Raw genomic sequence first — 27,507 nt, forward strand, 5'->3', positions numbered from 1 at the left:
TACAAAACTGTAGTAAATGCACAATCAAAGTGCAGCATTAATGGCCAACTAATGATCACAAACAGTGAACTCAGGAAACCTTCCAAAACAAAGCATCACACTCTGCTATACAATGACTTCATCTGCAAGTTGACTTGGGTTGATAGCATGAAATGAAATATTCTTTCAGACTCAAAAATGAAGCTTTTATGGACCTACATCTTTCCTTGTTTTTTGTAAATAATCTGTTACAAAAGGTGTTCAAGTTTTTTTGATATGACAGTACACACAGTATTAGAAAGAGGGAACCATTAAAATGTCAGATACGTTACACAAATGTGAAATCCTTTCATCAGTATTTATTGTATGATGTAACACATCCAAGTACCCTAATCTTTTCTTGGTGTATAGATTACTTAATAATTAGAGCATTTCCAGTATTTTGGAAGTGACAAAATTTATATACACACATCTGAAAAAGTTATGCATAACCTCGGTTCCAAGAGTTACGGAACCTGTACAGAATATTGGAACAGAGATCAATATAAACATAATTTCCGCCCTTTTTATTGCTCATGGAATCCACACACTGCATGTTGTACCACCATACAGCGAGTCCTTCAGAGGTGGTGGTCCAGATTGCTGTACACACAGCTACCTCTAATACCCAGTAGCATGTCCTCTTGCATTGATGCATGTCTGTATTCGTCGTGGCATACTATCCACAAGTTCATCAAGGGACTGTTGGTCCAGATTATCCCACTCCTCAATAGTGCTTTAGTGTAGATCCCTCAGAGTGGTTGGTGGGTCACATTGTCCATAAATAGCCCTTTTTAATCTATCCCAGGCATGTCAATAGGGTTCTTGTCTGGAGAACATGCTTACCACTCTAGTCAAGCGATGTCACTATCCTGAAGGAAGTCATTCATAAGATGTGGATGCGAATGGGGGTGCGAACTGTAATCCATGAAGATGAAAGCCTAATATGCTGCCAATATGGATGCACTATTGGTCCGAGGACGGCTATGGATGCACTATTGGTCGGAGGACAGCATTCACATATTGTAGAGCCACTACGGTACCTTTCATGACCACCAACAGTGTACGTCAGCCTCACATAATGCCACCTCAAAGCAACAGGGAACTTCCACCTTGCTGCACTCACTGGACAGTGTGTCTAAGGCGTTCAGCTTGACCCAGTTGCCTCTAAAAACATCTCTGACGATTGTCTGGTCAAAGACATATGTGACACTCACCAATGAGGAGAATGTGATGCCAATCCTAAGTGGTCCATTTGGCATGTTGTTGGTCCCATCTGCACTGCGCTCCATGGTGTTGTGGTTGCAAAGATGCACGTCGCTGTGGACATTGGGAGTGAAGTTGCACGTCATGCAACCTATTGAGCACAGTTTGAGTCATAACATGATGTCCTGTGGCTGGACGAAAAGCATTATTCAACATGGTGGTGTAGCTGTCAGGGTCCCTCCAAGCCATAATCTGTAGATAGGGGTTTGCTGCAGTAGGTAGCCGTTGGGTGGCCCGAGTGAGGCATGTCAACAGTTCTTGTCTCACTGTATCTCCTCCACGTCCGAACAACATCACTTTGTGAGACTTCATAATTTCGCGGCGCAAAGAGTGATGCATAAAATTTCTTCTAATATTTCGACTGAATACCATCCAGCCATCTTCAGAGTGAGCCAGGACGACTGACACTCCAACACTTGCTCCATCCTTTTAAACCCATGGACTGCACTACTGCGCATGCAGCCACAGATATACAAGGCGCCAAAGACGTTAATCGGTGGCATAGAGGTATGGTATAGGCATGGAAATAAATCTATGGCTGTGCAATCGATCCACATGGTGATATTGATGTATCACTGCGAGCTGCACCGTTGTCATGTCTTTGTGATTTTATTACAGAAATTGCCGGATTACACAATTTGTCCAAGCTGAAACAACTATCTCTATTAATTAAATTCATCGCCAACCAAATTTCAGTTGCTTCCTTCACTACTGTGTCCCAGACAATTGAAGTCGAGACTAAAATTTCGACGTTATCGTACACCATAGAGTGCCCAGTGTCAATACAGTGCTCTGCTACTGCAGCTTTATTAGGTTGTAAGAGCCGGGTGTACCTGCGGTGCTCTGTGCATCTCTCCCAGACAGTATGTGTCATCTGTCCAATGTATCAACGGCCACATTCAGAGGGGATCTTGTAAACACCGGGCTTCCAAAGCAACAAACCATCTTTAACGGAACCCAGGCGTGCTGATGTCTTTGGTGGAGGATGAAAAATCACTTTAACTTTCTGCTTACTGAGGATCCGTCGTATTTTTGCCATTAGGCTTCTCATGTGTGGCAGAAAAGTCATCGATTTAAAACTTTCCTTGTCTTCTTCTGCTTTTCTTATACCCACAGTTGGTTTCATTTATAGTGCCTTGTGTAATTGTTGTAAAGAGTACCCATTGGATTCAAAAAATCTTCTCAGGTGTAGAAGTTCGTCCTCCAGACTGCTCTTGTCAGCAATGACATGTGCTCTGTGTTCTAAAGTTCTGAGTACACTCATCATCTATGAAGGATGGTGGCAGCTATTTGCATGTAAATATAAATCTGTATGGGTAAGTTTTCAATATACTGCATGTCCCAAAGTACCATCTTTGTACCATACCAGCACATCTAAAAATGGAAGGCATCCATCTCTTTCGATTTCCATTGTGAACTGAATTTGTCTGTGGATGGAATTCAGATGATCTAAAAACTCTTTTTAACTTGCCTTCACCATGTGACCACACTACAAATGTGTCATCAACATACCTCCAAAACACTGTGGGCTGCAAGCTAACAGATCCCAGCACCTTCTCCTTGAAGTCCTCCATAAAAAAGTTTGCCACCAAAGGTGACAAAGGATTACCCATGGCAACACCGTCAAAACATATTCAAACAAAGTTGAAATCTCTTTATCAAAACTTTTTCCAATGAGTAACAATGATTTCAAAAGAGGAGCCTTTGTGAACAACGACACTACATTGAAACTGACTAACATATCAGAATTGTTCAGTTTGACTAATTTCAGTTTGCCAATGAAGTCCACAGAGTTCTGTATATGAGGAGCACATTTTCTGAGCAGAGGCCTTAATAACGATGCTAATATTTGGCACAATCATAGGTTGGAGAGCTGATGTTACTCACTATCAGACCCAGAGGAGCACCATGCTTGTGGATGTTTGAAAGTCCATAAAGCTTTGGAGGCACCACACTACTTGGTTCAATCTTTGCACAACTTCTGGTGGAAGGGGAGAGGTGTTCAGAAGTGAAGCAGTCTTCCTTACCACCTGGTTGGTGGGATCTTTACTGATCTTCCGGAATGTGCTGTCACTTAGTAAACTGTTCATTTTATCATGATAATCATCATGACACATTAAAACAGTGGCATTACCTTTATCAGCTGGAAGAACCATTGTCTCTGTATCCTGGCAAGTTTACGTAGTGCAGCCCTCTCTGCCGCACATATGTTACTCCTTTGTGGGCAAGCCTTCATAACTGCTCGACAAGTTTTACATCTTATTTCTTCACCTGATTCTGTAGAAAGAGGACGAACAGCTCCTTCAACGGCACTGATGAAAGCTGCTATTGGTAAAACCTTCGGTGTGTGTGCAAAGTTCAGTCCTTTAGCTAAAACCATCATTGCAGCGTTGTCCAAATCTTTATCTGTCACTTAAATGACGGAGCAGCGAATAACAGTTTCTTGCTGCGAAGATGTCTCAAGACAGATAAACGTCGCCATCTGTCTCGATGTGGCTACCTCATGAAGCCAGTCTGACTTGGCCCATGTTATACCATCGGTTTGGTTTCATGAAGTATTGGGTAACTCCACAGATATCCTTAGTAGATGTAGGCGATAAAGTTGTTCTGAAACCAGGCTCAATTTTTGGCAGGTAAAACTGTTCCTCTCCTTAACAATAGTAGCACCTGCATTCCTTAAAATTTTATTCATGGCAGTCAACTTTGTAAAATGTACTAACCTGGCAAATTTGGAACCATGCCATGGTCGTGGCATCTTAATAAAAAACTTAAAGAGCTCAGTAACCTTGCTCTAAAGTGTCTTAACTTATCCAGTGGGCAAACACTTAAAACCATTTCTTCCCTAAAGAGGTACTTAATGTACATCTTCATATTTTCAATGCGCAAAGAGTGATCCATAAAATTTCGTGCCCGCAGCCGCATAAATTCGACTTCTTCTTCTAATATTTCGGCTGAATACCATCCAGCCACCTTCAGAGTGAGTCAAAGTGACTGACGCTCCAGTACTTGCTCCATCCATTTAAACCTGTGGACTGCACTACTGCACATGCAGCCACAGATACACAAGGTGCCAAAGATGTTAATCGGCAGCATAGGCATATGACATATGCATGGAAATTGATCTATGACTTTGCAGTCGATCCACATGGAGATATCGATGTATCACTGCGAGCTGCACTGTCGTGACATCTTTTTACAAAAATTGCCGGATTCCACAATTTGTCCAAGCTAAAACCACTATCTCTATTAATTAAATTTGTCACCAACCAAATTTCAATTGCTGCCTTCACTACTGAGTCCCAGAAAGATGAAGTAGAGGCTAAAATTTCGACATTATCGTACACCATCAAGTGCCCAGTGCCAATACAGTGCTCTGCCACCACAGATTTAATAGGTTTTAAGTGCCGGGTGTTCGTACAGTGCCCTGTGCATCTCTCCTGGACAGTACGTGTCATCTGTCCGATGTATGAAAGATTGCATTCAGAGGGAATCTTTTACAAGCTTTTACAGGCTTTTGAAGCACCAAATCATCTGTAACGGAACCCAAGAGTGCTGCTGTCTTTGGTGGACGGCGAAAAATCACTTTCACTTTATGCTTACTGAGGATCCGTCCTATTTTTGACGATTGGCTTCCCACATATGGCAGAAAAACCATCGATTTAAAACTTTTCCTTGTATTCTTGTACTTTTCTTATAACCGCAGTTGGTTGCATTTCTAGCACCTTGCATATCTGTTGTGGAGAATACCCGTTGGCTTCGAAAACTGTTCTGACATGTAGAAGTTCGTCCTCCAGACTCTCATCAGCAATGACATGCTATGTGTACTAGAGTTCTGAGTACACTCGTCATCTGTGAAGGATGGTGGCAGCTATTTGCGTGTAAATATAAATCCGAATGAATCAGTTTGTGATATACTGTGTGTCTCAAAGTGCCATCATCTTTGCGCCCTACCTACTCATTCAAAAATAGAAGGCATCCGTCTTTTTCGATTTCCATCGTGAACTGAATTTGTCTGTGTATGGAATTCAGATGATCTAAAAAGAGTTTTAACTTGTTTTCACCATGGGGCCACACTCCAAACATGTCATTAACATACCTCCAAAACACTGTGGGCCTAAGCTAGCAGATTCCAGCTCCTTCTCCTCGAAGTCCTCCACAAAAAAAATTGCCACCATAGGTGGCAATGGATTACCACCCATGGCGACACTGTAAGTCTGTTCATAAAATTCATTATTGACTAAAAAATATGTTGAGGTCAAAACATGTTAAAAAAAATGGAATCTCTTTATCAAAAGTTTTTCCAGTGAGAAACAACGATTCTGAAAGAGGAACCTTGTGAACAATGACACTTCATCGAAACTGACTTACATATCAGAATTGCTCAGTTTGAATGATTTCAGTTTGTCAATGAAGTCCACAGATTTATATGATGAGCGACTTTTGCCACCATTTCCCAATTTTTAGATCATCTGAATTCCATCGGCAGACAAATTCACGATGGAAACCGAAAAAAATGGATGCCTTCCATTTTTGAATGTGCTGCTTCAGCACTAAGATGATGGCACTTTGGGACATGCAGTATATAGAAAACAGACCTGTATGGATTTATATTTACATGCAAATAGCTGCCACCATCCTTCATAGATCATAAGTGTACTCAGAACTCTAGTACACGTAGTACATATCATTGCTGATGGGAGCAGTCTGAAGGACGAGCTTCAACACCTCAGAAGAGTTTTTGAAGTCAATGGTTACTCTCCAAGAAAAATATGCAACGTGTGACAAATGAAATCAAATGTGGGTATAAGAAAAGCAGAAGAAGACAAGGAAAGTTTTAAATTGATGGCTATTCTGCCATACATGGGAACACTATTGTCAAAAATAGGATGGATCCTCAGTAAGCAGAATGTGAAAGTGATTTTTTGGCATCCACCAAAGACAGCAGTACTCCTGGGTCCCATTAAAGATGATTTGATGCTTCGAAAGACTGGTGTTTACAAGATTCCCTGTGAATGCAGCCATTCATACATTGGACAGATGACACATACTGTCCAGGAGATATGAACAGAGCACCACAGGTACACCTGGCTCTTACAACCTAATAAAGCTGTGATAACATCAAAATTTTAGCCTCAACTTCATCTTTTTGGGACTCGGTAGTGAAGGAAGCAATTGAAATTTGGTTGGCGAGAAATTTAATTAATAGAGATAGTGGTTTCAGCTTGGACAAATCATGGAATCTGGCAATTTCTGTAATAAAATCACAAAGATGTTGCGACGGTGCAGCTCACAGTGATATATCGACATCACCGTGTGGATTGACTGTGCAGCCATAAATCCATTTCGACGCATATCCCATACCTGTATGCCGCCGATTAATGTCTTTGGTGCCTTGTGTATCTGTGGCCCTGTGCACAGTAGTGCAGTCTATGGGTTTAAAATGATGGAGCAAGTGCTGGAGCATCAGTCACCTTGGCTAACTCTGAAGATGGCTGGACAGTATTCAGCTGAAATATTAGAAGAAGTCGAATTTATGCAGCTTCACCCCCGAAATCTTATGCATCACTCTTTTCACCGTGAAAATATGACGATGCACATCAAGTACCGCTTCGAGGAGGAGATGCTTATAAGTGTTCACCGACTGGATAATTTAAGACACTTGAGAGTGAGGTTACTGAGCTCTTTAGTTTTTTATTAGGATGCCGTGACCATGGCATTGTTCCAAAGTTTGCCAAGTTAGTACATTTTATAAAGTTGACTGCCATGAATAAGATTTTAAGGAAAGCTGATGCTGCTATTGTTAAGGAGAGGATCTGTTTTACCCCCCAAAAACTGGACCTGTCTTCGGAACAACTCTATTGCCTGCATCTAAGGATATCTGTGGAGTTACCCTATAATTCATGGAACTGGATCTATGGCGTAACATTGGACAAGTCAGACTGGGTTCGTGAGCTAGCCACATCGAGGCAGGTGGCAAAGTTTTGCCATCTTGAGATGTCTTCGCAGCAAGAAACTGTTATTCAACACTCCGTGTTTGTTGGTAGTAGTTTATCTTGTAGTGAAGTTGAAATAGATAGTTCCTGCGAATTACTATGGGTAGAGGTTATACTCAACAGCTGTACCAAAACAATAATTGGCTCCTTCTACCGACCCCCCGACTCAGATGATATAATAGCTGAATGCTTCAAAGAAAACTTGAATCTCATTACAAATAAGTACCCCACTCATACAGTTATAATTGGTGTGGAGACTTCAATGTACCCTCAATTTGTTGGTGAAAAGACATGTTCAAAGCCGGTGGTAGACAGAAAACATCTTCCAAAATTGTGCTAAATGCTTTCTCTGAGAATTACTTTGAACAGTTAGTTCATGAGCCCACACGAATTGTAAATGGTTGCGAAAACACACTTTACCTCTTAGCCACAAATAATCCTGATCTAATAGAGATCGGCACAACAGATACAGGGATTAGTGAACATAAGGTCATTGTAGTGAGGCTCAAGACCACATCAACCAAAACCTCAAAAAATAAATGCAAAATATATCTATTTAAAACAGCAGATAAAAATTCGCTTGATGCCTTCCTAAGAGAGACTCTCCATTCCTTCCAAGCTAATTATGTAAGTATAGACCAGATATGACTCAAATTCAAAGATACAGTATCGACAGCAATAGATAGATACATACCACTTAGGTTAATAAGAGATGGGACTGATCCACCATTGTACACTAAACATGTCAGAACAGTGTTGCAAAAGCAATGAAAAAAGCATGCCAAATTCAGAAGAATGCAAAATTCCCAAGACTGGCTAAGTTTCATGGAAGCTCGAAATTTAGTGCAGACATCAATTCAAGATGCTTTTAATAGTTTTCACAATGAAACATTGTCTCAAAATATGGTAGAAAACCCAAAGAGATTCTTGTTGTACACTCCTGGAAATTGAAATAAGAACACCGTGAATTCATTGTCCCAGGAAGGGGAAACTTTATTGACACATTCCTGGGGTCAGATACATCACATGATCACACTGACAGAACCACAGGCACATAGACACAGGCAACAGAGCATGCACAATGTCGGCACTAGTACAGTGTATATCCACCTTTCGCAGCAATGCAGGCTGCTATTCTCCCATGGAGACGATCGTAGAGATGCTGGATGTAGTCCTGTGGAACGGCTTGCCATGCCATTTCCACCTGGCGCCTCAGTTGGACCAGCGTTCGTGCTGGACGTGCAGACCGCGTGAGACGACGCTTCATCCAGTCCCAAACATGCTCAATGGGGGACAGATCCGGAGATCTTGCTGGCCAGGGTAGTTGACTTACACCTTCTAGAGCACGTTGGGTGGCACGGGATACATGCGGATGTGCACTGTCCTGTTGGAACAGCAAGTTCCCTTGCCGGTCTAGGAATGGTAGAACGATGGGTTCGATGACGGTTTGGATGTACCGTGCACTATTCAGTGTCCCCTCGACGATCACCAGTGGTGTACGGCCAGTGTAGGAGATGGCTCCCCACACCATGATGCCGGGTGTTGGCCCTGTGTGCCTCGGTCGTATGCAGTCCTGATTGTGGCGCTCACCTGCACGGCGCCAAACACGCATACGACCATCATTGGCACCAAGGCAGAAGCGACTCTCATCGCTGAAGACGACACGTCTCCATTCGTCCCTCCATTCACGCCCGTCGCGACACCACTGGAGGCGGGCTGCACGATGTAGGGGCGTGAGCGGAAGACGGCGTAACGGTGTGCGGGACCGTAGCCCAGCTTCATGGAGACGGTTGCGAATGGTCCTCGCCGATACCCCAGGAGCAACAGTGTCCCTAATTTGCTGGGAAGTGGCGGTGCGGTCCCCTACGGCACTGCGTAGGATCCTACGGTCTTGGCGTGCATCCGTGCGTCGCTGCGGTCCGGTCCCAGGTCGACGGGCACGTGCACCTTCCGCCGACCACTGGCGACAACATCGATGTACTGTGGAGACCTCACGCCCCACGTGTTGAGCAATTCGGCGGTACGTCCACCCGGCCTCCCGCATGCCCACTGTACGCCCTCGCTCAAAGTCCGTCAACTGCACATACGGTTCACGTCCACGCTGTCGCGGCATGCTACCAGTGTTAAAGACTGCGATGGAGCTCCGTATGCCACGGCAAACTGGCTGACACTGACGGCGGCGGTGCACAAATGCTGCGCAGCTAGCGCCATTCGACTGCCAACACCGCGGTTCCTGGTGTGTCTGCTTTGCCGTGCGTGTGAGCATTGCTTGTACAGCCCTCTCGCAGTGTCCACAGCAAGTATGGTGGGTCTGATACACCGGTGTCAATGTGTTCTTTTTTCCATTTCCAGGAGTGTATGTAAAGTACACCAGTGGCAAAAAACTGTCAATACCGTCACTGCGCGATAGCGATGGAAATGTTACCGATGTTGGTGCCAGTAAAGCGGAGTTACTAAATAGTTTTCCATAATTCCTTCATGAAAGAAGATGAAGTAAATATTCCAGAATTCGAAACCAGAACAGCTGTTAGCATGAGTGACATAAAAGTAAATATCTTAGGTGTTGCGAAACAACTCAAATCACTTAAGAAAGGCAAGTCTTCTGTTCCACATGGTATACCAGTCAGGTTCCTCTCAGAGTAGGCAGATGCAATAGCGCCTTTCTTAGCAATCGTATACAACTGCTCATGTGACGAAAGGTCTCTTCCTAAAGACTGGAAAGTAGCACAGGTCACACCAATATTCAAGAAATGAAATACGAGTAACCCATTGAATTACAGACCCATATCACTGACCTCAATTTGCAGTAGGATTTTGGAGCATATACTGTACTCAAACATTATGAATCACCTTGAAGAAAATGACTTATTGATACACAATCAATGCAGATTCAGAAAATATCATTCTTGTGCAACACAGCTAGCTCTTTATTGCCATGAAGTACTGAGTACTGTCGACAAGGGATCTCAGATCGATTCCATATTCCTAGCTTTCCAGAAGGCTTTTGATACCGCTCCTCACAAATGACTATTAATCAAATTGCATGCATATGGAGTATTGCATCAGTTGTGTGACTGGATTCGTGATTTCCTCTCAGAGAGGTCAAAGTTCATAGTGATAGATGGTAAATCATCGAGTAAAACAGAAGTGATACCTGACGTTCTGCAAGGTAGTGTCATAGGCCCTCTGCTGTTCTTGATTTATATAAATGATCTAGGTGATAATCTGAGCAGCCCCTGTAGATTGTTTGCAGATGATGCTGTAATTTACCGTCTAGTAAAATCATCAGATGATCAATTACAATTACAAAATCATCTAGAGAGAATTTCTGCATGGTGCGAAAAGTGGCAATTAGCACTATACAAAGAAAAGTGTGAGGTCATCCACATGGGTACTAAAAGAAATCTGACAAAATTTTGGGTATATGATAAATCGCACAAATCTAAGAGCTGTCAATTTGACTAAATACCTACTAATTACAATTACGAGCAACTTAAATTGGAAAGACCACATAGATAACATTGTGGAGAAGGCGAAACAAAGACTGTGCTGTGTTGACAGAACACTTAGAAGATGTGACAAACCCACTGAAGAGAGAGCCTACATTACACTTGTCCATCCTCTGCTGGAATATTGCTGTGCAGTATGGGGTCCTTACCAGTAGGATGGACAGAGGACATAGAAAAAGTGCAAAGAAGGGCAGCTCGTTTCATGTTATCGCACAATAGGGATGAGTGTGTCACTGATATGATACGCTAGCTGGGGTGGCAGCCACTGAAACAAAGGTGGTTTTCTTTGCAGCAAGATCTATTTACAAAATTTCAATCACCAACTTTCTCTTCCGAATGCATAAATATTTTGTTGACACCCACCTACACAGGGAGAAATGATCATCACAATAAAATAAGAGAAATCAGAGCTTGAACAGAAAGATTTAGGTGTTCCTTTTTCCCAGCGCGTTCTTACAGCTGATAAAGGTAATGCCACTGTTTTAATGTCTTGTGATGATTATCATGATAAACTGAAGAGTTTACTGAGTGACATCACATTCCGGAAGATGAGTAAAGACCACAACAACCAGGTGGTAACGAAGACTGCTTCACTTCTGAATGACTCCCCCCTTCCACCAGAAGTTGTGTGGAGATTGAAAACAAGTGGTGTGGTGCCTCCAAGGCTTTATCGACTTCCAAACATCCACAAGAATAGTGTTCCTCTGAGTCCAATACTGAGTAACATCAACTCTATAACCTATGATTTTGCCAGACATTTAGCATCGTTATTAAGGTCTCTGGTGGGAAAATGTGCTCATCATATACATAACTCTGTGGCCTTCATTGGCAAACTAAAATCACTCAACTGAGCAATTCTGATATGTTAATCAGTTTCGATGTAATGTCATTGTTCACAAGATTCCTCTTTCAAAATCATTGTTTCTTATTGGAAAAACTTTTGATAAAAAGATTTCAGCTTTCTTTGAACATGTTTTGACCTCGAGATATTTTTTATTCAGTAATGAATTTTATGAATGGACTGATGGTATTGCCTTGGGTAGTCCTTTGTCACCTATGGTGGCAAACTTTTTTATGGAGGACTTCAAGGAGAAGACGCTGGGAATCTGCTATCTTAAGCTCACAGTGTTTTGGAGGTATGTTAATGACATGTTTGTAGTGTGGCCCCATGGTGAAGACAAGTTAAAACTCTTTTTAGATCATCTGAATTCCAATACAAAGACAAATTCAGTTCAAGATGGAAATCGAAAAAGATGGATGCCTTCCATTTTTGAATGTGTAGGTAGGGCGCAAAGATAATGGCACTTTGAGACACACAGTATATAAAAAACTGACCCATACGGATTTATATTTACACGCAAATAGCTGCCACCATCCTTCACAGATGATGAGTGTACTCAGAACTCTAGTACACATAGCAAATGTCATTGCTGACGAGAGCAGTCTGGAGGACGAGCTTCTACACCTGAGAAGAGTTTTTGAATCCAGTGGGTACTCTCCACAACAGGTACACAAGGCCCTACCAATGAAACCAACTGTGGGGGTATAAGAAAACCAGAAGAAGACAGGGAAAGTTTTAAATCAATGGGTCTTCTGCCATATGTGGGAAGACTATTGTAAAAAACAGGACAGATCCTTAGTAAGCATAAAGTGAACGTGATTTTTCGCCCTTCACCAAAGACAGCAGCACTCCTGGGTTCTGTTAAAGATGATTTGGTGCTTCGGAAGCCTAGTGTTTACAAGATCCCCTGTGAATGCACCCATTCAAACATCGGACAGACAGCACGTATTGTCCAGGAGAGATCCACAGAGCACCGCAAGTACACCCGGCTCTTACAACCTAATAAATCTGTGGTGGCAGAGCACTGTATTGACACTGGGCATTCTATGGTGTACAATAACATCAAAATTTTAGCCTCAACATCATCTGTCTGGGCCTCAGCAGTGAAGGAAGCAATTTAAATTCGGTTGGCAAGGAATTTAATTAATAGAGATAGTGGTTTCAGCTTTGACAAATCGTGGAATCCGGCAATAACTGTAATAAAATCACAAAGACGTCACAACGTTGCAGCTCACAGTGATACATCGATATCACCATGTGGATCGATTGCACAGCCACAGATCTATTTCCATGCCTATGCCATACCTCCATGCCACCGATTAACGTCTTTGGCGCCTTGTACGTCTGTGACCGCATGCGCAGGAGTGCAGTCCATGGGTTTAAAAGGAGGAGCAAGTACTGGAGCGTCAGTCACCTCGGCACACTCTGAAGATGGCTGGACAGTATTCAGCCAAAATATTAGAAGAATAAGTCGAATGTATGCAGCTGCATGCCTGAAATATTTTGGACCAATATCGCTTTGGTTCACTTTGAGACGCCTGGACACTTCCCTTGTTCAGAGCCCTTTCTGGCACAAAGTAACAGTGAGGACACGATGAAACCATGGTATTGACCATCTAGGCATGGTTGAACTACAGATAAAACGAGCCATGTGCCTCCTTCCTGGTGGAATGACTGGAACTGATCGGCTTTTGGACCCCCACCGTCTAAGAGGTGCTACTCATGCATGGTCATTTACATCTTTGGGTGGGTTTAATGACGTCTCTGAACAGTTGAAGGGACTGTGTCTGTGATACAATGTCAACATCTGTCTTCAGGAATTCTGGGAACCTGGGTGATCCAAAACTTTTTTCGATGTTTGTAGAAGACAAAAATATAATTGACAAGACAAACACCTACCAAAAGGTACACCGCAACATTGCAAGAACTCTCTAAGGGGAAGCTTAAAAAGAGACCAGCTACCTTATTCTTTGACTATATGGTTCAGAACATGGAGCAGTGAATAAAACCAGGAGGATGGGGAATATAATAAAGATTGTTGACATGCTAGTTCATTAATTATTTAATTCATAAAACCTACCTGCTGCATACCAGTGATAATCAGAACGTAGTTTTATTAGTGTAAGAGAGAAGAATAAACTTTGTTATATAATATTTTAAAGCATAATACAAGGAACAAAAATACAGAAAGCCTGTGGTTATGGAAATAGAAATAGAATAATATGGAAACTTTCTAATGAGTGAAGTACAGATAAGTAAAGTGGAAACAGTTACACACATTTGAAACAAATATCAAAGGAGTACAAGAAGTTAAGGTAAAACACATATGTAAAAATCAGTATGTTTAAGAGGATGCAGATCAAGTTCATTGGTGATACTGAATGGAAAACTATAAAAGCTGAAGCTTTGTCTACTGGCCTAATTAGTAAAAAGAAACTACTAATGCCATTTAAAAAGTACTTTGTTCTACATTTTGTACAATTAGCAGACAACATAAATTTTTCAAGTGTCCAATTTCTTTCAAACGAAATACGTAATCTATTCTGTTCTATGACTCCTGCAAGACTTCTGTCACATATAATTCGTTAGATTTTTTTTATTGCAAATTTTCAATAATATGTGAATGTTTCTATTCACTATTGGTACCTTTTTCTGCAAGACTTAAATGCTGAAAGTTCTATCTTTTATCTGTTTATTACTTTCAACTAAAGGCTACATTAAATATGATAATGAGTAGATAATAATTAAATACAAAAAGTACAAGTAAGGTGACTGCCACCCTTTTCTCTGGTGTTATGTAACATCACACAGTACAGTCAACTTTTTCTTACATTTTAAAAAGTGTTTGATTTATTTAGAGCAAAATGTATTTTAAATATCTCAGCAGATGGCACTGTTTTTGCAAGTGAAATTTTGAGTTTTATTCCTTATAAGTTGACACCACTTTTTAGTTACATATACTGGTATTGGAAACAGGAAGTTGCATTCAGTTCACTTCCTATATCAGTGTTTCTTTTTCTTCAGAGTTTTCTCTATTGCAGTTTGGAGGTGTTTGTGTCAGTTTTGAGTTAATCTAGCCTAAATCAGTTCAAATTGGTCTTCAAAATGAGTAGAATCAGAATATTGTCAAATGATGTTTTACAGAAGCCAAGAGATTCAGGTTGTATGTAAAGGCTTTAAGTCACACCAAAGTTACTAGAGAATGAGACAGGAAATGAAATTGAAGGTAGCAAAGCAAAAACTTAAATGCTTAACTCCATTTTCAAATGTTTCATTACAAAGGAAAATTCAGTAAACTTGCCCTAATTTAATCCTCACACCCCTGAAAAGATTAATGAAATCAGTACCAGTGTCAGTGGTGTTGAGAAGCAGCTGAAATCATTAAAATTGAACTAAGCTCCAGGGCCCAATGGAATCCCTGTTATTCTGTACTGAATTTGCTGCTGAGTTAGCCACTCTTCTATCTATAATCTATTGTAGGTCCCTTGAACAAAAAAGCATGCCCAGTTCTTGGAAAAGGCACAAGTCACACCAGTCTACAAGAAGGATAGTGGAAGTGATCCACAAAACTGCCATCCAATATTCTTGACATCGATTTGTGTAGAATCTTAGATCATATTCTAAGTTCAGCATAATGAGGTATCTTGAACAGAATGATCTCCTCAGTGCCAACTAATGTGGATTTTGAAAACATCAGTGATATGAAACCCAACTCACACTTTTCTCACATGACATACCGAAAGCTTTGGATCAAGGCAGTTGGGTAGATGCTGTAGTTCTTCATTTCCAAAAAGCATTTGACTCAGTACCACACCTATGCTTATTGTCAGAAGTATGATTGTATGGGGTATCAAGTGAAGTTTGTGACTGTATTGAGGTCTTTTTGGGAGGAAGGATGCAGCATGTTATGTTGGATGGAGAGTCATCGTAAGGTGTAGATGTAATGTCGGGTGTGCCCAGGAAGTGTGTTGGGATGGCACCTTTGCTGTTCATGTTGCATATTAATGACCTTGTGGACAATATTAATAGTAACCTCAGAGTTTTTGCAGGTGATGTATTTGTCTGTAATGAAGTACTATCTGAAAGAAGCTGCATAAATATTCATCCAGATCTTAAACTGGTGCAGAGATTGGCAACTTGCTTCAAATGTTAAGAAATGTAAAATTTTGGACTGCACAAAACAAAAAACCATAGTATCCAGTGACTGTAATATCAGTGTATCACAGTTGTAATTGACCAACTCATAGAAAAACCTAGATGTAATACTTTGTAGGGATATGAAATGGAATGATCACATAGGTTCAGTTGTGGGTAAAGCAGGTGGTAGACTTTGGTTTATTGGTGGTATACAGGGAAGTGCATTCAATCTACAAAGAATATTGCTTATAAATAACTCATGCAACTGGTTCTAGAATATTGCTCAAGTATGTGGGACCCGTACCAGATAGTACTAACAGCGGATATTGAACGTATATGGAGAAAGGCAGGACAAATGGTCACAGGTTTGCTTAATCTGTGGGAGAGCATCACAGAGATACTGAAGGAAATGAACTGGAAGACTCTTGAAGATAGAGGTAAACTATCCTGAGAAAGTCTATTAACAAACTTTTAAGAACCAGCTTTAAATGATTACTCTAAGAATATACTACAGCCCTCTTTGTATCGCTCACATAATGATCATGAAGATAAGATTTGAATAATTACTGCATGCACAGAGGCATTCGAACAATCATTCTTCCCGCACTCCATGTGTGAATGGTACAGGAAGAAACCCTAATAACTGGTAAAATAGGACATCCCCTCTGCCATGCACCTCATGGTGGTTTGCAGAGTATAGATGAAGATGCAGACATAGACTGACCTTCACAAAAATGAAAGACACAGTCCTGTAAGTAGTTCATCTGCATTTTATAAAAGTCTGAAAGAAGCTAAGCTGTTCAAAAGAATCTGCATCAAGGAGATGATGTTGGTATGCCTGAAGGTACCAAGATTTTAGATTCCAAGTATTGGCCAGAAATTCTGTGAAATATCTGACATTCGATGATGCCAAAATTAGGAAGTTAGCCTGCAAATTTGACTTAAATGAAGTAGGAGCAATTTGTGATTTCCATAAAGATCATCAAGAAAATAAATTCCCAAATATGCTACTTCGTTTGAAACACAGTTTGGGCACAACTGCAATATCTTCTAGTGAATGTGAAAGGGGTTTCTCTTAAATTAATTTAAAGTTACTTCATCTAGATCATCTATGCTTGTATGGACAACTTCTGCAGTGTTATTCATCATAATTGTAGGGACTCCTCACACACAGTTCAAACCACAAATATGTGGATTCATGGCTGCTCCAAGTCATCATTCTGCAGCTGATAGCAAAAGCAAGCAGCAGTCTAGAAATGATGAGTGTACATCACAGGATATGTTAAAAGTGTGGAAGTTACTGGAATAACATCTTTGTGACTACCAGCACATTTTTTCACCCAGAAAAGAAGCACTGGTTGGTTAACTACAGTATGTAATCTCATTCTCTGAATAGGGATTGCTGATTTCTCAAAAGATAGTGACAAGTGAGAGAAAATACTAGATGCAAACAGATCAATGAGTGGAAAGAATAGTATAAGCACAGTGTGAAAGAACAGGAGTTCTATTTCCATCCCTGTATTCCAGTATATAATTTTCGTTTTCAGAAGCTTTACATGTTATGTATACACTTTTTTTATTGTGAATGGCCAAATTATGGTCCATTTGCAGAAATACTTAATTTTTCTGTCTACATTTTACATTACAGTCTTTATTTTACTTTATTGCTTCAAATATTTTGATCAGGAACATTCCTCTATGTGAGATTTAGTATTAAACATGAAGTATTAAATTTTGTGCACTTAGAAATGTCATTATAAGATAATCTTTTGATATTTTATTACTATTTGATACTTATTTTTACAGCAATGGTGAAGAGAAGAATCTTTTTTCATTCTTTCTCTTCCATTTTTACTGTTGCCATATTGCTTGTACAGACATTTCTTCAATACTTGTTTGTCATTTTCTCTTTTCTACTTGATATGTGTGTTTCAGAGTGTTTGAGAACGCTGGTACATCATCTGGATTAGTAGGATGTGTACGACTACTCCAAGTGGGAAGGCATCGTATCAGACTTCACGAAGGTCGTGATCCACATGTGATTCACACTTTTGGGCTAACTGAATGTAGGCATGATCCTTGTGCAAGTATGCCTTGCTTCCATGAAGGGACATGTGAACGTCTCAGTGTTCATGACAATCATTTTTCTTGCCATTGTCAGCCTCTTTACACAGGTGTGTATGGATACAGTTGCAACTTATAAACTCTGCTAGTGACTGTAAGGAACTAATTTCAGTTTGCTTCTGTTATTTCTTGTGGAGTGTAACTTGATGGCTAAGTACCTACAAGAGGAGAGAGTCCACAATTGTAAACTGTTCTCCAAAGTTGATGTGTGGAGATAGATCCATGGAGCAGGGACTACAGAAGTCTCTAGATGCTGTCAACTGAGCAGTTGACAGCATCTAGAGACTTCTGCAGTTTCTGCTTCATGGAAAAATCTCTCCACATCAACTTCGGAGTACAATCTGGGGAGGTCTGCGTTTTGACTGTAACCAGTCACCAAGAAACATGATTTGTGTGATATAGACTGTTCCAATTTGATTGACTCCCATGACTTGTTTAGGTGTAATTTTCATTCCATAGATCTAACATGACGAGGTCCTGTATAACATGTCATATAAAGAAAAATACAACAAAAACAAAAAAAGAAATTTGGTATTGTTCCTTCCAAAAATCCTAAGTAAATAGTTCTCATGGATTTGGAATAAGTCAAAAATCTCAAACATATTTTCATACAAGAAATAATACCAAAATTGTCACAAACACACAAATATACAAGGTGCGTTCAGAAAAATATGAGAATTTTTGTTTTTCGCACAGAATTTTATTTTTTCATCTACTTCAATATAATCTTCAAATTAATGATGGTTATAATAGAAGGAAACATTCCACGAAGGAAAAATATACCTAAAAACAAAGATGATGTGACTTACCAAATGAAAGTGCTGGCAGGTCGACAGACACACAAACGAACACAAACATACACACAAAATTCAAGCTTTCGCAACAAACTGTTGCCTCATCAGGAAAGAGGGAAGGAGAGGGAAAGACGAAAGGATGTGGGTTTTAAGGGAGAGGATAAGGAGTCATTCCAGTCCCGGGAGCGGAAAGACTTACCTTAGGGGGAAAAAAGGACGGGTATACACTCGCACACACACACATATCCATCCACACATATACAGACACAAGCAGACATATTTAAAGACAAAGAGTTTGGGCAGAGATGTCAGTCGAGGCAGAAGTGCAGAGGCAAAGATGTTGATGAATGACAGGTGAGGTATGAGTGGCGGAAATTTGAAATTAGCGGAGATTGAGGCCTGGTGGATAACGGGAAGATAGGATATATTGAAGAGCAAGTTCCCATCTCCGGAGTTCGGATAGGTTGGTGTTAGTAGGAAGTATCCAGATAACCCGGACGGTGTAACACTGCGCCAAGATGTGCTGGTCGTGCATCAAGGCATGTTTAGCCACAGGGTGATCCTCATTACCAACAAACACTGTCTGCCTGTGTCCATTCATGCGAATGGACAGTTTGTTGCTGGTCATTCCCACATAGAATGCATCACAGTGTAGGCAGGTCAGTTGGTAGATCACGTGGGTGCTTTCACACGTGGCTCTGCCTTTGATTGTGTACACCTTCCGGGTTACAGGACTGGAGTAGGTGGTGGTGGGAGGGTGCATGGGACAGGTTTTACACCGGGGGCGGTTACAAGGGTAGGAGCCAGAGGGTAGGGAAGGTGGTTTGGGGATTTCATAGGGATGAACTAAGAGGTTACGAAGGTTAGGTGGACGGCGGAAAGACACTCTTGGTGGAGTGGGGAGGATTTCATGAAGGATGGATCTCATTTCAGGGCAGGATTTGAGGAAGTCGTATCCCTGCTGGAGAGCCACATTCAGAATCTGATCCAGTCCCGGAAAGTATCCTGTCACAAGTGGGGAACTTTTGTGGTTCTTCTGTGAGAGGTTCTGGGTTTGAGAGGATGAGGAAGTGGCTCTGGTTATTTGCTTCTGTACCAGGTCGGGAGGGTAGTTGCGGGATGCGAAAGCTGTTGTCAGGTTGTTGGTGTAATGCTTCAGGGATTCCGGACTGGAGCAGATTCGTTTGCCACGAAGACCTAGGCTGTAGGGAAGGGACCGTTTGATGTGGAATGGGTGGCAGCTGTCATAATGGAGGTACTGTTGCTTGTTGGTGGGTTTGATGTGGACGGACGTGTGAAGCTGGCCATTGGACAGGTGAAGGTCAACATCAAGGAAAGTGGCATGGGATTTGGAGTAGGACCAGGTGAATCTGATGGAACCAAAGGAGTTGAGGTTGGAGAGGAAATTCTGGAGTTCTTCTTCACTGTGAGTCCAGATCATGAAGATGTCATCAATAAATCTGTACCAAACTTTGGGTTGGCAGGCCTGGGTAACCAAGAAGGCTTCCTCTAAGCGACCCATGAATAGGTTGGCGTACGAGGGGGCCATCCTGGTACCCATGGCTGTTCCCTTTAATTGTTGGTATGTCTGGTTTTCAAAAGTGAAGAAGTTGTGGGTCAGGATGAAGCTGGCTAAGGTAATGAGGAAAGATGTTTTAGGTAGGGTGGCAGGTGATCGGCGTGAAAGGAAGTGCTTCCAGCCTTGCCTCTCAATCCTTCTTAAAAAACCTTAATCCTACTCCCAACATCACCACTGCTGAAGCCCAGGCTATCCGTGATCTGAAGGCTGACTGGTCCATCATCATTCTTCCGGCGGACAAGGGTTCCACGACCGTGGTACTTGATCGTCGGGAGTATGTGGCTGAGGGACTGCGTCAGCTTTCAGACAACACCACATACAAAGTTTGCCAAGGTAATCCCATTCCTGATGTCCAGGCAGAGCTTCAAGGAATCCTCAGAACCTTAGGCCCCCTACAAAACCTTTCACCTGACTCCATCAACCTCCTGACCCCACCGACACCCCGCACCCCTACCTTCTACCTTCTTCCTAAAATTCACAAACCCAATCATCCCGGCCGCCCCATTGTAGCTGGTTACCAAGCCCCCACAGAACATATCTCTGCCTACGTAGATCAACACCTTCAACCCATTACATGCAGTCTCCCATCCTTCATCAAAGACACCAACCACTTTCTCAAACGCCTGGAATCCTTACCCAATCCGTTACCCCCAGAAACCATCCTTGTAACCATTGATGCCACTTCCTTATACACAAATATCCCGCACGTCCAGGGCCTCGCTGCGATGGAGCACTTCCTTTCACGCCGATCACCTGCCACCCTACCTAAAACATCTTTCCTCATTACCTTAGCCAGCTTCATCCTGACCCACAACTTCTTCACTTTTGAAAACCAGACATACCAACAATTAAAGGGAACAGCCATGGGTACCAGGATGGCCCCCTCGTACGCCAACCTATTCATGGGTCGCTTAGAGGAAGCCTTCTTGGTTACCCAGGCCTGCCAACCCAAAGTTTGGTACAGATTTATTGATGACATCTTCATGATCTGGACTCACAGTGAAGAAGAACTCCAGAATTTCCTCTCCAACCTCAACTCCTTTGGTTCCATCAGATTCACCTGGTCCTACTCCAAATCCCATGCCACTTTCCTTGATGTTGACCTTCACCTGTCCAATGGCCAGCTTCACACGTCCGTCCACATCAAACCCACCAACAAGCAACAGTACCTCCATTATGACAGCTGCCACCCATTCCACATCAAACGGTCCCTTCCCTACAGCCTAGGTCTTCGTGGCAAACGAATCTGCTCCAGTCCGGAATCCCTGAAGCATTACACCAACAACCTGACAACAGCTTTCGCATCCCGCAACTACCCTCCCGACCTGGTACAGAAGCAAATAACCAGAGCCACTTCCTCATCCTCTCAAACCCAGAACCTCTCACAGAAGAACCACAAAAGTTCCCCACTTGTGACAGGATACTTTCCGGGACTGGATCAGATTCTGAATGTGGCTCTCCAGCAGGGATACGACTTCCTCAAATCCTGCCCTGAAATGAGATCCATCCTTCATGAAATCCTCCCCACTCCACCAAGAGTGTCTTTCCGCCGTCCACCTAACCTTCGTAACCTCTTAGTTCATCCCTATGAAATCCCCAAACCACCTTCCCTACCCTCTGGCTCCTACCCTTGTAACCGCCCCCGGTGTAAAACCTGTCCCATGCACCCTCCCACCACCACCTACTCCAGTCCTGTAACCCGGAAGGTGTACACAATCAAAGGCAGAGCCACGTGTGAAAGCACCCACGTGATCTACCAACTGACCTGCCTACACTGTGATGCATTCTATGTGGGAATGACCAGCAACAAACTGTCCATTCGCATGAATGGACACAGGCAGACAGTGTTTGTTGGTAATGAGGATCACCCTGTGGCTAAACATGCCTTGATGCACGACCAGCACATCTTGGCGCAGTGTTACACCGTCCGGGTTATCTGGATACTTCCTACTAACACCAACCTATCCGAACTCCGGAGATGGGAACTTGCTCTTCAATATATCCTATCTTCCCGTTATCCACCAGGCCTCAATCTCCGCTAATTTCAAATTTCCGCCACTCATACCTCACCTGTCATTCATCAACATCTTTGCCTCTGCACTTCTGCCTCGACTGACATCTCTGCCCAAACTCTTTGTCTTTAAATATGTCTGCTTGTGTCTGTATATGTGTGGATGGATATGTGTGTGTGTGCGAGTGTATACCCGTCCTTTTTTCCCCCTAAGGTAAGTCTTTCCGCTCCCGGGACTGGAATGACTCCTTATCCTCTCCCTTAAAACCCACATCCTTTCGTCTTTCCCTCTCCTTCCCTCTTTCCTGATGAGGCAACAGTTTGTTGCGAAAGCTTGAATTTTGTGTGTATGTTTGTGTTCGTTTGTGTGTCTGTCGACCTGCCAGCACTTTCATTTGGTAAGTCACATCATCTTTGTTTTTAGGTATATCAATATAATCTTCATTAGATATAAACAATGGAAACTCTAGGTTGGAATATCAACAGTACAGGGGAAAGATAGATTATTCATCAATGTAGAGGTGACATGTTGAACTGCAGACAGGCACAATGAAAGGACTGTAAACATTTAGCTTTTGCCCAAAGCATTCTTCAGAAAAGAAAAAACAACTGCATTCACACAAGCAAGCACATCTCATGTACACATGACCATTGTCTTCAGCAGTTCCAGCTGGAATGAAATTGCCGGTTGGAGTGTCCAGAGACTACAATCACGTGTGTGTGAGGTGTGCTTGCTTGTGTGAAAGAGTGTGTTTTTTCTTTTGTGAAGAAGGCTTTGGCCAAAGCTTAATGCAGTCTTTTTGTTGTTCCTGTCTGCAACTCAACGTGCCGTCTTTATGGTGAGTAGCAATTTATCCTTTTCCTAATATTGTTGGTATTCCAACCTAGACTTTCAGTTAAGTGATTCTTACATATAATTAACACTAGATGATGACTGTCATGTATATTGTCTTTGTATCAGATGGACCACCATACTTTAAAATTGTTGTTGTTATAGTTTTTTAGGCTAACAGGAGGGGTCCCATCTCTCTGCATTGAGCTTGGTGAGCTGCCATTAACCACCCAGCAACAACTCCTCACAGTGCATACAAGCTCATATCCATATGACTTTCAGCTCTTAGAAAGGGTTTGAGCTGACTGCTACTCTTGTTAACTATGTGGAGTTCCATACTGATACTTCTACACTGATGAAAATATGCAGGGGACAACCTTGGCTGATTTTCAATGTGGGTCCCCAAAATCTGTTAACTGGATGTATACTCCATTTGGATATAATTTATACAAGATCTTGATGGAACTGAAGCACCTGATAATTATTTAAGCTACAATACTCCTCATGTACTCTGACTCCCAAATAGCACTCTGATCCATTACATGAACCAAAAAGTGAAACACACCGTGTCTGTTAGGAATACCTGAGCATCAGGTACCCAACAGAATATCACCTCCTACCCTAGAGGATGTAAGTCAATAAGGATATTCTTAATGGGAAGGACCTGTTTCTCAGTTTAACAGATTCAGCAGCCAAGGACACATGCACAGTACCTTCAATACTACAGTATATTGTACCATTGCAAGCTAAGTCCTTAATGTTGAGAAACAGTATTATTTGTCAGAATGAGAATGAACAGCTGCAAGTGAAACATACTACCCAGCTGTCAGTTGGCTGTAGGTCACTTTAATTATCATCTGGGCTGGGGCTAGTGTCATTTGGTTGGTTGCTAAATTAGTATATTTGTGTCAAAAACAAGCACATCTCTTTAGTCATCTCAGTTACAGAGAAATTTTTGTTAGGGTTGTAAGAAATATGTATATTCCTGAAGCATTTTAATATTTGTTCATTATAAATATCAGTTCAGTAATTAATGTTTATTATGTAGATAAGAATAAATATTATCTTTCGTCTGGTACTGGCAGAAGTAAAGCTGTGAGTACCGGGTGTGAGTCGTGCTCCGGTAGCTCAGATGGTAGAGCACTTGCCCGCGAAAGGCAAAGGTCCCTCGCGGGCAAGTCTGGTACTGGCAGAAGTAAAGCTGTGAGTACCGGGCGTGAGTCGTGCTTTGGTAGCTCAGATGGTAGAGCACTTGCCCGCGAAAGGCAAAGGTCCCGAGTTCGAGTCTCGGTCGGGCACACAGTTTTAATCTGCCAGGAAGTTTCATATCAGCGCACACTCCGCTGCAGAGTGAAAATCTCATTCTGGGAAGTAGACAGTAAATTTACATAAATATGAACTAGCAGTCATATATAAATACTATGTAAATAATAGACTCGATAAGCAGCTGTTCTCTGCAAATAAAATAAAAGTTATTAATAAATTTTTTTTGGTGTAGTGAATCCCACAAGTGTTATTTGTGTTGCTTAATGTGTAGAAACTATTTTCACATGTTTAAAATAATTGTTCCTCTCTTCTGTTGTGCTACTTGACCTATTCCACATCCCTGAAAATTTTACTTCATGATGTAATGTACAAAACCATAGTGGAATAACTGAATCTGAATGGGAGGCCACTTAATTTTCAAATTTTGTTGAAATTTAAAATGAGGAACCCATGCCACAGTGACCAAGAAGGAGCTTGCTGGTTTATTATTGCTTATTTATATAATAGAAGGAAACATTCCACGAAGGAAATCCCCAAACCACCTTCCCTACCCTCTGGCTCCTACCCTTGTAACCGCCCCCGGTGTAAAACCTGTCCCATGCACCCTCCCACCACCACCTACTCCAGTCCTGTAACCCGGAAGGTGTACACAATCAAAGGCAGAGCCACGTGTGAAAGCACCCACGTGATCTACCAACTGACCTGCCTACACTGTGATGCATTCTATGTGGGAATGACCAGCAACAAACTGTCCATTCGCATGAATGGGCACAGGCAGACAGTGTTTGTTGGTAATGAGGATCACCCTGTGGCTAAACATGCCTTGGTGCACGACCAGCACATCTTGGCGCAGTGTTACACCGTCCGGGTTATCTGGATACTTCCTACTAATACCAACCTATCCGAACTCCGGAGATGGGAACTTGCTCTTCAATATATCCTCTCTTCCCGTTATCCACCAGGCCTCAATCTCCGCTAATTTCAAGTTGCCGCCACTCATACCTCACCTGTCATTCAGCAACATCTTTGCCTCTGCACTTCTGCCTCGACTGACATCTCTGCCCAAACTCTTTGTCTTTAAATATGTCTGCTTGTGTCTGTATATGTGTGGATGGATATGTGTGTGTGTGCGAGTGTGTACCCGTCCTTTTTTCCCCTAAGGTAAGTCTTTCCGCTCCCGGGACTGGAATGACTCCTTACCCTCTCCCTTAAAACCCACATCCTTTCGTCTTTCCCTCTCCTTCCCTCTTTCCTGATGAGGCAACAGTTTGTTGCGAAAGCTTGAATTTTGTGTGTATGTTTGTGTTCGTTTGTGTGTCTGTCGACCTGCCAGCACTTTCATTTGGTAAGTCACATCATCTGTATATATATATATATATATATATATATATATATGTGTGTGTGTGTGTGTGTGTGTGTGTGCTCGACAGATATCATACTCCAGAATGACACGTTCACTCTACAGCAGAATGTGTACTGATATGAAACTTATTTGCTGATTAAAACTGTGTGCCAGGCTGAGACTTGAACTCAGGACTTTATTTTTAATTTGCCATAACCAATGAAGAACAGTAGAGGAACATTTTTACAGTATAATGTACATTAGAAGAGAAGGAGGAGGAGAGGAGAACAATCAGGGCTATACATTCAGCAGCCAGTGAAGCCCAAGGGCAGGAGTCATAATTGATATCTAGTCATGGTGCCTCAGGACCTCTCCGCAGAGTAAAGTGTATGCAGATGCAGGGTAAGAGTGGGAGGGATATGTCGTAGGAAGGGAGTAGGAATAAGGCCCATTACACCCCAACTGGACAGAGCATGCATAAATACTCCACAGTTTCTGGTAACTGGGTTGTTGCTCCCAAAAGCTGAGCCCTGATTTGTCACCATTGCTGTAGAGGTAGCTGAGCATCCACAATTTTCCCAGAGTATGGTGTTGGTTTTGGGAGCCAGGAAGTTAGGTTCAATCATTATTTGGGGAATGTGGAAAAAGCAGACAACCATCTATGGGCTGAGCTCCCAAATGTTAAGAGTTGATGGGCATGTGAGGCGGTGGGTTTGCTCATCAAGTTGTTGGCAGGCAGCACACTGTGGGTTGTCAGCTAATCCAGATGCATGGATCTTCTGTCATGTTGCTCAAACATATATGCGGAGGTAAAATGGATGAATATGGTCCATACATTTGACCAACAGATCACAGGGTACTTCCGTTCAATGATGTTACATGACACCTGACATAAGAGGGCGAGAAAGATATCTTTGGCCATAGGTGGATGCGTGGTCAGGAATGCAAGATGCACACGACTATAAACTGCAAGGAAGGTCACAATATGTGATGAGGTATGAATGTCACAACTGACACTTGTGGCAGGGTGGACACCAGCATGAGGACGTCCACCATTCTGTGTGTGATGGATGCTCTCAGTCCAGTCCATGGTTTCCGTGTCATTCACATATACAGAGCATCAGAGCTCTGCTGAATACTGAGTAGACCAAGTCCTCCATGTGGGTGGAGTGGGGGAGGGGGGGGGGAGGTAAACATTGCATATTGGACCTTAAGGATAGGATGTGTGTAACTTGAACCAGTTTTAAAGTAACATGGCAATTGGGGTAGACAACCCACTGAAGAGGATTGAGATGGAAGAAGATTGTTGTAGATCTCAGCTCAAAAACGCTGCAATGCGCACCAAACATTAGTGGCCATCATATGGGATGTATTGGGGGGTGAAGACAATGTCTTGATACTTTATGGTCTGCACCCATGGGAAGAGGACTAGTTTGGCACTGGAGAGGCTGCGTCCTATTGGCAGTGCTGCCAATTTATTTACGTTCATTGAACTAGTTGCTGCTGCACCAGATGTCATGATTGCTTCAATGGTCTGTCATGTTTGGTGTTGTTGTAGCCTGACTCCCATGAATATTGATTTGGGGTTCCCAAGAGGAGTTCCAGTTCAAAGTTATATAGCAGGGTCAACAATGGATAGCCTCATGGGGTATATCACCATACTGGAACTGGACTCATTAAGCAATGGTTGACTTGTATATGGGAGTTAGCACTGTCATATATGCCACATATAATTTTAAGGAAATGGGGTTGGGAAACCCATCGGAGCCATCAGGGAGAATAGGAACCCACGATG

The 27,507-nt window shown here is 42.2% G+C and overlaps 1 protein-coding gene across 1 annotated transcript in view; it reads left to right on the top strand.

Annotated features, from left to right (window-relative positions):
• Positions 1–27,507, top strand: part of LOC126158394 (agrin-like) — a 422,061-nt gene that overhangs the window by 220,192 nt on the left and 174,362 nt on the right. The window contains exon 18 of the mRNA XM_049916440.1: positions 17,700–17,938. Within this exon, the coding sequence (XP_049772397.1) occupies positions 17,700–17,938 (239 nt within the window). The remainder of the gene's footprint in view (positions 1–17,699; positions 17,939–27,507) is intronic.

The sequence above is a fragment of the Schistocerca cancellata genome, chromosome 2 (assembly GCF_023864275.1).
Source record: "Schistocerca cancellata isolate TAMUIC-IGC-003103 chromosome 2, iqSchCanc2.1, whole genome shotgun sequence".
Taxonomy (NCBI): domain Eukaryota; kingdom Metazoa; phylum Arthropoda; class Insecta; order Orthoptera; family Acrididae; genus Schistocerca; species Schistocerca cancellata.